Source organism: Hipposideros armiger, unplaced genomic scaffold (genome assembly GCF_001890085.2).
Source record: "Hipposideros armiger isolate ML-2016 unplaced genomic scaffold, ASM189008v1 scaffold_319, whole genome shotgun sequence".
NCBI classification, from domain to species: Eukaryota; Metazoa; Chordata; class Mammalia; order Chiroptera; family Hipposideridae; genus Hipposideros; species Hipposideros armiger.
The window spans coordinates 1,031,714-1,043,265 of record NW_017731669.1 but is presented as its reverse complement, the minus strand read 5'-3'; the positions used below and the strand labels follow the sequence as shown (position 1 = coordinate 1,043,265).

Below are 11,552 nucleotides of genomic sequence, written 5' to 3'. Positions count from 1 at the left end.
CCCTCTCACTGCTCTAGAAGAGGAGAGAAAAATGAGCTCAGGGACATCAAAAAGTGATTGGTGGGGGCCGGCCGAGTGGCACCTTGGTTAAGAACAAAAGGACAGCAACTTGTCTGTTCCCCTTCCCCCAATTCCCCAGCACTGTTCCCTTCCCCCCAGTACCCCAATAAAAATCCTTAAAAAAAAGTGATTGGTCAATGGAGACAGTGCTGGAGCCTTTCTGCTCTGGACACCAGGTCATGGGGTTGGCACACATGAGCATTCTCAGTAAGGAGGCTACGACTACACGTGGGTTCATAGCCTCAGGCCACCACCCATGTAACCCCCAACACCATCTGAAAAGGTCCTGGTACCTATTACCTCCTTCAGAAATGTTAGTTCCCTTCACATACCCTTAGTATTTCTCATGCTGTAAAGGAAATCCATGGTGTCTTCTTGCTCTGCTCCTCTCCTGACCCTGAGCGGGACCTCCCAATATTCCAGATCCCTTCCGCTGATGTCTTTGAAGACCTGAGCAAGTTTTCCTTCCACACTAATGAGCTTGAGGACAACATTGGCTACTTGAGGTTCGACATGTTTGGAGATTGTGAGCTGTTCACCCAGGTCTCCGAGTTGCTGGTAGAGCCTGTCTGGAAGAAGATTGTACACATGGACACCATGATTATTGACATGAGGTCAGTGGGCCGGGGGTCAGTGGTTCCTGGCCAAGCCAGGGAAGGTGCTGGAACACAGTCAAAGCTATGGGCCTAGTCAGGTAGAAAAAGGACCCCGGAACACAGGACAGCAGCTGAAAGAGACTAGTTGACCTGGCTATCAGGGTTCTGGCCAGCTAGCCCAGGGGTTCTGGTTTATTTGACTGGGTGAGAACCCAGCACTGATAGATTTTTCAAGCTCCTCCAATGATCCCAATGTGCATTCCAGGCTGAGAATTAACGGACTGATTAAGCAGTCCCCAAATGTGCCTGGTCATAGGACTCCTTGAGAAGGAGAAGGGAGATAGGAGGAACACTGCTTCCAGTGTTCCAGCCCAGCCATTACTGAGTCCAAACTCCAGGATGATACCCGATGATCTATATATTTGACAAGCTTCGTCCTAGATGTTCTGATGATCAGTGATGTTAGGATCAGCTAGGCCTCCACCTGTGGTTATGGCTCACGTCACACACAGTCAGCCCATGATGACCTTCATCGCCATGAGAATGAGGAAGCCAGAATTCCAGAAAGAATTTTCAAATTAGCTACTATTGTTGCAAAAAGAACTCTTTACCTCACAAAAGGATGATTGGAGGGATGCTTTCAGCTAGCCACCTCCCTTCTGCTTCTGTAAAGGTGCGCCTCATAGAGGCGTATTTCCCTTATAGAATGGGGGTGTGGGGATTGGAGGGGAGGGGTTGGTGGAAGAATGCCCACTGGCAGTGGCCAGGACCAGGCCCCTTCCCAGGTCCACCAGCAGGTTTGCCCTAGGCACCCTCCATCGCATGGGTTGGGGCAGGCTGCTCCCCTGGAATGCAGACAGTTCCTACTCCCATCCACCCTGGCTACTAGAGAGCCACACTGGGATTGGCTGAGGTGGATATTCCAGCTCTGGTAGTTTGCCTGCAGCATTCCCAGGGTTCTTAGTCATCACTAGGTGGCTCTGGAGCCCAGAGGCTGGTTCTCCTCCCTGGAAGATAAATAGATTGGTGCCCAGAACTGGAGCTCAGGGGCTCCTGTGTATACCTCTGATCTCTTTAGTCTTCAAATGCTCTATTAAACATTCCAACAAACCTCATGTTAAGTCCCTATCTGCTTAACTGTGCCATCTACATTTTTTAAATAGAGGGAGGCCCAGGTTACAGGTGTGCTTTGCTACGTGGCCCTTCCAACCTGAAGTTTAGAGGTTCAGATGCTGAGGTCACGTGCCCTGAACCCAGGTCAGGCCATCCTAGACCATCAACCAGAAGAGGCTCCTAACACACTGCCAGCGCAGCACTCTTCATTTCCCAGATAAAGAGACAGGGTCCCGAGGAGGTCACAACATGGGGTAAACCTATATGGTCTGGAACGGACACAGGCTTTCTCACTTTCGACGCAGTTCCACAACTCTGAGCACTCCACCACACTACATGCCACATTAGGACACTTCAACTAAGATGCCTAGTGGATTTTGTAAAGTTATGGAGAATGCAACTGGGGAGGACTGTGTTCACAAAATGTGATCTGCTCACAGGCAGCATGGGTGCAGGGGAGTAGTCCATGATCAGTAAGTGGGGGAAATTTATCAACAAGTTCCTGACTAGAGGACTTGCCAAAGCCTTTAATGTAATATATACAATATGTATCACACAATGTATTAATATGTAATCAGAAGGGGTGGGTATGGCATGCAGTATATTCTAAATGAACTTGACCACAAAGTCTCTTGTTCTCAAGAGACTAGTGCTCTGGGGAATGTCAACCAAAGAATTGTGTAGGAGGAGGAAGGGGCACTAGACTGAGGCCACCTGGAGTTAGAACCCCCCACAGGACAAAGATCTGGGATTCCCAGAGAGGCACCTAGTGCCTCACTGTGAGCTCTGCCCCTGGTGGCCTTCACTTCCTTCCCTCAGGTTCAACACTGGTGGCCCAACCTCCTCCCTCTCCGCCCTGTGCTCCTACTTCTTCGAGGAAGGCCCTCCCATCCTGCTGGACAACATCTACTGCCAGCCCAACGACTCCATCACTGAGCTCTGGACCCACACCCAGCTTGCAGGTGCATGCAGAAGACTTCCCCTTCCTGTTCTCATTCTAGAAGCTTCCAGAAAATTAGAGAAAGACAGTTTGGGTTCAGGTAAAAGTAACAATAAGTGGAATTTAAGTCCCTGCCATATGCCATGCACTTCGCACATAAGATCTTTAATCCCTGCAAGACTCGTACCATTATGCCCATTTTCTAGAGGAGAAAAATGAGTCTCAGCTGGGTAAAATATCCTGTCTAACATCACTCAGCTAATAAGTGGAAGTACCAAAATTTAAACATCGGTTTGTCTAAAACCAAAATACCTCCCATTCTCCCCACTACAGCCATCAGACTGCAAGACAAATGCAGAACTAGAAGGATCCCTCCTGCCCATCACCAAACCCCAGAGAGTTTCCAGTGCTCATCTTACCTGAACTCTCAGCACATCTGCCTAAAAATAGTTCTGATACTGACAGGGCTTCTGTTACCTTCCTGGGCCCAGAACAGTGGCTGGAGGAAAGGTGCAGACCCCATGCTTCACCGAATCATGACTCTCCCAGCCCCACCCCTGGTGCATAGCATCACTCCCTCCCCCTTGCCCAGTGCACTAAACCAAGGACCTTTCACTCCCTTCAACAATAGGGATATGGATATGACCAGAAAAGCACCCCACAATTTTCCTTTGTACACTTGCTTATCACACAGGAATTTGGGGGGAGCTTCCAAGACACACTTTCAATAACATTGTAAAATGTAAATAAAAATCAGAGCCAGGTGAATTCTAAATTCAAATAGACTTTGAAGACCAGAAGTTAAAAATAGACTCAGCTCTTCAGGTCATGGGGTCCTAGAGCTATGATGTCCCATATGGGAGCTGCTAAGCATGGTTATGTGACTCATATGAACTGTGATGTGTAAAATGTAAAGTGGACACCAGACTTTGAAGACATTTTATGAAAAGGGTTTAAAATATCTCATCAATAATTTTATTGATTACATTTTGAGATGAACATATTTTGGACATATTGAGTTAAATAAAACTATTATTTCATAGTAGAGAAAAAATTATTAAAATTCATTTCATCTGGTTTTTTGTTAGTTTTGTTTTGTTTTGACTCGTTAATGTGCCTATTAGAAAACTTAAAATGACATCTGTGGCTCTCATTCTGGCTCATGTTGCATTTCTATTGGACATCACTGCCCTAGAGGCTTGTCAAGTCACAAATTTGACTCTTCTGAAGGTCCAAAGTGGAAAGTCTGGTCAAGTTAGTTCTCGTTATTCATAAAAAGGAAACATACATTTTTCTCAGAAAAGTCAAGCCTTTTCCCATTACTTGGTGATTTTAAAAAATCTGCGTGGGAGGTAGGGGGCTCTGAAGCACTTAAAATACTCAGGATTGGGCACATTTTCTTATCCCCATTTTAAAGATGCAGAAACTGGGGCTCAGAAAGGTGGTGACTCGTGTGTGAACACAAGGATGCAAAACTAAATCACAGGCCCTCCTCTCGTGGTTCCGGACAGTATGGAGAAGGTAGGTCTCCCAAGGTAGTGAACTGAATCTCCATCTTGAAAGGCTTCTCTCTTGCAGGTGAACGCTACGGCTCCAAGAAGAACGTGGTCATTCTGACCAGCAGTGTGACAGCCGGCGCTGCGGAGGAATTTACCTACATCATGAAGAGGGTGGGCCGGGCACTCGTTATCCGGGAGGTGACCAGCAGGGGCTGCCAGCCTCCACAAACCTACCATGTGGGTGACACTCACCTATACATCACCATCCCCACTGCCCACTCAGTGGGGGCTGCGGATGGCAGTTCCTAGGAAGGGGTGGGTGTGGCACCCCACGTGGCTGTCCCTGCGGAAGCAGCCCTCAGCAGAGCCAGGGAGATACTCCTGCACACTCTGAGGAGGACACAGAGGAGCCCAGGCCAGCAGGGACCCCGAGGGCCTCTGTGACCAGAGCCCTAAGGTAGGTGGGACCTCTGGGCCTCACATCAACGGCACTCAGGCACGTGGTCCTGCCTGAGTCTCCCACGGGGCAGGAAAAGGGCCTGCTGAGCTCCTGTTAGGCTTCGAGTTGGAAGGATCCTTGGGGCTCATCTATCCTGTCTCGTTACCACTGCCAGCATCCCCTCTGAACACCTAGGGAGTTCGCCTTCTCCACAGTAGTTATTTTGGGGAGGTGAAGTCCAGATCTATCCGCACCCATGCGTCGTAATCACCAGCTTCCCCCACCCCCCCCCACCCCACGCTGTCAACTAGAGCAGCTCTGTCCTATAGACTTACAACGCGAACCACAGATGCCAGGCACATGTGTCAATTTACAATTTTTTTGTAGCCACATTTAGAAAAGCAAAAGGAAGCAGGTGAAATTAATTTTAATACTATAACTTCGGGCTGGCCGAGTGTCCCGTTGGTTAGGAGTTGGCTTGGGACGCCAGCTCTGAGCAGCAGGGCCCTGGTTCAGACCCCACATATGATGGCCAGTGGCGCTGCGCCCTCTACAGCTAAGATGGTGAACAACAGCTCTACCTGGAGCTGGGCTGCGTTTAGTCGCCTGCGCCTGCGTAGGCTGCAGTGGGGCTGGCCGGCAGGCAGCTGGCTTGTGCTTTTGTGAGCCACCATGAGCAGTCCAATGGCCAGTGAGCAACTGCCTCACCCGGGAAGAGCGCAATGATAATACCAACATGGGCCAGTGAAGCGACATCCTCCACAGCTAGACTGAAGGACAAAAGGACAGCAACTTGTCTGTTCCCCTACCCCAATTCCCCAATTTAAAAAAAGAAAATTAAAATAATAATAATAATAATAATATAACTTATTTAACCCACTATATTCACAGTAGTATCATTTCAACACATACTCAATATAAAAATTATTATGAGATGTTTTCGTAAAAAGTCTTTGAAATCTTACAGCACAGTACCTGCTCATGCACTACATGCCTAGTGCTCAGTGGTCACCCATAGCTGGTGACTCCCATTTGGGACTGTGCAGGCCCAGCAGTAAGGGCCACCATACCTTTGGCACACTGTCCCCACTCTGCCTTCCCATCACCTGCATTTCCCCCATTAGAGCACCTCCCCAACTCTGCCCTGGGATCATTTCTGTCCCCACCCTGCTGAGTAGTCCTCAGGGGCAGAAGCTGTCCTACTCAGCCTCGTCTCCTACTGCCGCCACCTAGCCTAGCACCTGGTGCAGGTGATGGGTGCCCTGTGAACACACGTGAATATTAGGCTGCAAGTCTTCGTTTTCCACAGGTGGCAGCCCTCAGACCCTTAAAGATAAGTCCAGGTTCACTTAGAATCATCTCCTCCCTGCCCCAAATGCTTCCAACACAATTCTGCACAGCAAGTCTAGTTTTCCCTCACATGTTTCTCCCATGCCCTTGTTCTCCATTTTTTGCCAGGGCCCAAAAAGCTTGTGTGCCATGCAGCATCCAGACATTCCATGTTGCTACTGGGGGGCACGAGGAGAGCAGCCCTGGGTGGCAGTCTGGGTGCCTACCCTGCTCATTCAAGTGCAGCCTGTCACTGTGCTGGCTTTGGTGACCAAGCCCACTCTTGACAGGGTGATAAACTTGCAGCATGCAGACGCCAAGACTTCCCTCAGAGGTGAGCAAGCCCCAGGAGGAGACAGGGAGCCCAGGGATGACCTGGGGGAATTAGGCCTCTGGCTGGTGCCTTGGGAGCCATGCAGTCCTGCTCTGCTGGAGTCATCTGGGACCCAAAAGTGAAAGACTTTTAGGACCCTGCCTATAGTCATGGTAGAGGTGAGGCTGGAAGAGCAGGGGGTACCTCAATCCCTATTCAGTGCTCCTGGAGCCCCAGGTTCCAAGATGTCTGAGTGAGGATGAGATGCTGGTCCCTTCTGGACATGCTGCCTGGAGAGTCTAGGCTGCAGTTGCCACTGGCCACTTCCCCCAGAGCACTGGGCTGACTTTACCACACAACCCTGACTTCACCAGCCTCCTCCCCAGACCCCAGAGAGCCGTGGAGTCTGGGCACACCGCTGGGCCACCAACACCACCAAGGAGTTTTACCACTGAAAATCAGGCCAGAGATCTAGGAGCCACCCTTTACTTTCTCCTCTCTGCCGCCCACCCCTCTACCCTGTGCCCACACAATCATCAGGACCCCAAAACAGTTATCTGAGTTAATAGCACTGTTCTAAGCCCACCTGCCATCCCTCTCTCTTGTCTTGGGGTCCTGGCTCTATGCCTAAATCCCTACCACAGCCTCCTGTCCCATTTCTGTGCCTCAGCCTACAACCAGAGCTACTGCTCTGCCATGCAACCTTTTCATGTCTCTCCTGGCTTGAGGACCCCTCGTGGTGCCCACTGCCTGGCAGTGAGAGGGGCTGGGCCAGGCTGCCATCTCTCTCCCCACTCCCTGGGGTTTTCCCTGGCCTGTGTACACCTGGACCCCAACCTCAGGAAAGGGCCTGTGGTGTGTTGGGTCTTTTGTGCTCTCTAATGCCCCCTGCTCCCCAGGACCTGCTCAGGTGTCACCTGGTCAGATTAAGTTCCTTGACTTCTTTCTGTACTTCCTCAGTCTCCTAAACACCCCTGCCACAGTGCTTGTCTCTCTTATGTCATCAGTCTCCCCAACTGTTCTATGGGGTCTTCAGAGATGGAAAGTTAGCCTGGTGGTCTATGCTCCTCCAACCCCAAAACAAGCCTGGCATCTGGTGAGAAGAGCTCAGCACACAATGAATGAATGAATGAATGAATGAATGAATGAATGAATGAATGAACCAATGGGCATTATTATGTGATGCAGACACTCAAGGGGTTTTATTTCTCTGGTCTTCCTGGAAATGTGGTGGGGAGGGAGGTCGGTCAAGCATGAGCAGGAAGGGCTACAGGCAGTCCCTTTGACCTGCATCCAGGGGTTCTGGAGTGGCCACAGGACTCTAGCTGAACTGCATTGTGACAACATGAGTGACAAATGGATTATAAAAGACTCTCAAAGCTGGCTCTCTGGGGCAAGATAGGACTAGAGGCTTCCCTATCATTATCAAACCCAGACCACCCTCTGGGCAGCCAAACCATGGGGTCATGGCAGAGGCAGAGAAGACCCAGGGGACCAGATGTGAGTAGCAGGGGGTGGGAACGAGGAACCATGCTCTTTAGGGCACAGCGGAGCACATCTGCTCCCTGACCAGGGGCTGACAGCACAGGCCAGGGTGGGCGGGATGAAAGGATGGCTCTGGGTCTTGCTGGCCCACATCCAGGTGTGTTCCGACAAAAACAAGCCATGCCTCTGCCAAGATCTATACAGTTAGGAGAAGAGAAGGTGACCTTCCCGATCAGGATCCTTGCTGAAGACTTGATTTACCCGACCCTCAAGGCAGTAGGGCCCAGGGACCCATCCAGAAAGGAGTGTGAAGGGGACACCTGAGAAACCCCTCAGGTCTTCTCTCTTTAAGCTGGACTGGAGCACCAGAGGAGAGGACCAGTTCTTCCTCCATCTCACCCTCCTGCTTCTGGTATCCTTGCAACTGCCCACATAGACCAACATATAGTCAGTGGCCACGTTTGCACGTCAGTGAAGACCCTGGCTACCCACACAGCTTTAATGCAAGGAAAGAACATGGCTCAGACAGAACAATGATGCAGCCCGAAGCGCACTGGTGGGCAAGGAAACCTGCCTCCAAGGTCCACACTGGAGGGCACCCATCTCGCATCCCCTGATTCCTATAGGACTAGTGCCATCTGCATAAGGACTTATTCATTGCCTTGCTGACCAGTGCAGCTAAAAATAGCCTCCTAATCCAAGCATCTTGGAATAGCAAGGGTACCAGAGGCCACTGGCTTCCTGTCTCCTGCCTCAGGAACACACAGGATGGCCAGGGAAGAAACAGCTGAATGTGAAGAATCCCAACCTTCCTCCCAGCATGCACTACCTCCTCAGTCCCCATTCAAAATTGGTTTCTAAGAACTCTTCTCTCCTAAGAAGTGGCACAAATTGAAACACATAGGAGAATAATTTATTTCTAAAATAAAAGGTTTATCTGCTATGGTATATGTATCTTGCTATATGCTCTTTAGACCTCCCACATGACTTCTACTACAAAAAACAAAAATATTATGCAAATAGCCAGGGTATGTTAACCATTTCTCTGAAGACAGTGGCCTGCAGGGGATGCCTGCTGCCTCCAGGAGGTGTGGGCACCTTCCAAAATAAGGAAGGATGCAAGGCACACCCTGGAATAATAACTCCTGCTGACTTTCACCCTAAGGAGAATCCTCTTCTTATGCCCAGAAGAATAGGGAAGTATGATGAAGTTAGCAGTGACAGACCGAGCACCTGGCCTGTTCAAAGACTGGGACCATAATAGAGTTAGGAGTCTCCAGCTGGTGGTTCCTGCCTCTCCCCATCACCACCACCATTAACGTGCTTCCTTAAGTCCATACCATTTTGGCCATCAGTGTTTAAAAAACAAGTGAATTAGCTGACCTCTAATTTCACACACACTCCTGATTTCTAGCCTCTCTGAAGGCCTACGTTTGGCCTGGCATGGAAGAGACTTCACCCAAAACAATATACGAGCTCCAGGTGTCAGGACCACTTTTCCCCTCTCTCCCCTCCTCTCCCCACAAATTGTGTGGGATTCACTCACTTTCATTAAACTAATTATATGGTCATTTGAATAGGATACATGATCTAAGAATCAAAAATTGGCCAGAAGTGGAAATCTAGGATCCCAGCCTTGCCAAGGGTTTACTTCTCTTCCAGATAAAAACAGAAAGAAAAGCATATCTTGGTTAAAATTGCGAACTAAAATATATCTGAATTCTTATTTAGCCTCATAAGCACATCTTGTGGACTTTTATAAATCTTAATTGAATGACTGCTGATCATAATTTATTGAGATATAACTAGCTACTTTTCCAGCAACCTTCGGTGTTTTCCCTCCAGCAACTATAGGTATTTTCCCTCCCCTTCTTGAAAAGTTAGCAAAGCCTTTCTCTTCATTGACTTGGTGGCTTCTGTGCTACCTAATGATGGCATTGACCAAGACCCAAGACCCAAGACCCTCAGAGAGGTAGAGGAGAGAAGACAGAGCACGTTGAAGAAGAGCAGCAAAGACACGAAGGCAACATGGGGAGATGGCATAATGCTAAGAGAGGCTACTTTCTTAGTTGGGGGGTGTTTGAGAACTTTCTCTGAACTTGAGAGGCAGGAAAGGAATTTCAAAAAGACAGATTGCATATCCTACCAAAACCACAGGATTGGGGTGCAGAGTAGATTAAATTTGATACAGAGAATTTAAGGAATGTGTTAATTCTTACTTCAAAATTGTAGAAGAAAATTCATACCTGCTGATGTGATGTTCTGTGGCAACATCACCAGCCAACCCTTAACTGGTACGGAAGGTGGCAGAGAGAGCTTGGGAAAAGTAATGATTAAAAGTGACTACTCTCCAGTAGACACGAGAGAGCAGGAGAGAAGAATGGATGAGACAGGATTCAACTGCCAAGGGGATTTTGAGAACTCAGCCTGTTGACAAATAGAAACTGTCACATTCATAAGCTATATGTCATCACCTCTATACATCATCTTTCAGTTTGTCAATTTAAATAGTTGCAAAGCAACTTGCATCTACATCAATTTTTACCAAAATAAACTCCATCTTGAAAATTGAATTGGGGGAAGATGTTTTGTTGTGCTTCTTCATAACTTTAATTAGTTTCATTAACTTTAATGTTTTTTTCAAAATATCCCCCTTGTTAGTAAATGGTGTGGTCAGTGTTAGTAATAATTCCATTTGAGTCCATAGCCATGGTTCCTCGAGGAGTATGGGCAGGCCAGGTATCTAGGGATCTCAGGGATCCGGCCTTGACCTCCCCATTTGCCCTGCATCACTTTGAAGGTCAGCTCATCAGTGGGCCTCAATGCTCACTGCTGCAAAGTGAGGGACTGGACTAGAACTCTACAGTCTTTTTCAATTCTAAATTTCTATTTTGTCTTAATACAGTGCGTCTATGCCTTTCAAAGTGATTTCACATAAATTATGGACCAATCTAATAAGTGAGAGGAAGATGGCTGCACACCATTTGACAGATGTCAAAACCCTTATAAGAAGCTGATTCAAGGCTTGTCAGCAGCGAGTCTGGATCTAGGCATCTCATTCATTCCTTCAACAAATACCTGTTGAACACCTGCCACATGCCTGTATTGTTCTAGCTGCTGGGGATACAGCAGTGCACAAAACAGCAAAAATCCTTCATAGAGCTCATGTTCTAGTGGTGGGAGACACTAGACAAGACAAATCAGTAAAATATCACAGAATGCAAGATAGTGCAAAGTGCTAAAAGGGGCAATAGGAAATGTGGTGGCAAGGGGCAGGGGGGAGGCATGGTGCGAGTTGAAGTCAATGCCTGGTCCTAAATCCCAGTTTCTAAACCATCTATTGTGCCACATGAGCACACATTGAGATGCATGGTAGCTTGGGAAGAATGTGAGCTCAGAGTGGGAAGGTACTGGGGTCTTATTCTTACACACATGGTCTTAAGAAAGTCAGTTAACCTCTTAGTTTTTTCTACAGTAACATGGGAATTAAATATCTACCTCCTGGGCATATCGTGTAGATTAAATGATATATGTCAGTGCCTAGTGTGGAGCCTCAGGTCAAACCCTGTGAGGTGCCCTTTCCTGCCCCCCCCCACTCATGGAACAGCAGGGGAGGCGGCTCCCTGCAGCTTCAGCCCAATTTAGGCCCAGCTTCTCTGTGGGCAAATTCTGCCCCAATGCAGCTCTCAAAGGAGCTGGCCAGCAGACCATTCCTGGTCTCTCAGGGAGAGTGGGACTTCCAAGCCTCCCTGTGAGAATGAAGGTACTCCATTGGTAT

At 48.5% G+C, this 11,552-nt stretch overlaps 1 protein-coding gene across 1 annotated transcript in view; it reads left to right on the top strand.

Annotated features, from left to right (window-relative positions):
- Positions 1–5,044, top strand: part of RBP3 (retinol binding protein 3) — a 10,582-nt gene extending 5,538 nt beyond the window's left edge. Inside the window, 3 exon segments of the mRNA XM_019660466.1 lie at positions 484–674; positions 2,589–2,731; positions 4,288–5,044. Coding sequence (XP_019516011.1) covers positions 484–674; positions 2,589–2,731; positions 4,288–4,652 — 699 coding nt within the window. The 3' untranslated portion in view covers positions 4,653–5,044.
- Positions 5,045–11,552: the final 6,508 nt, after the last annotated feature.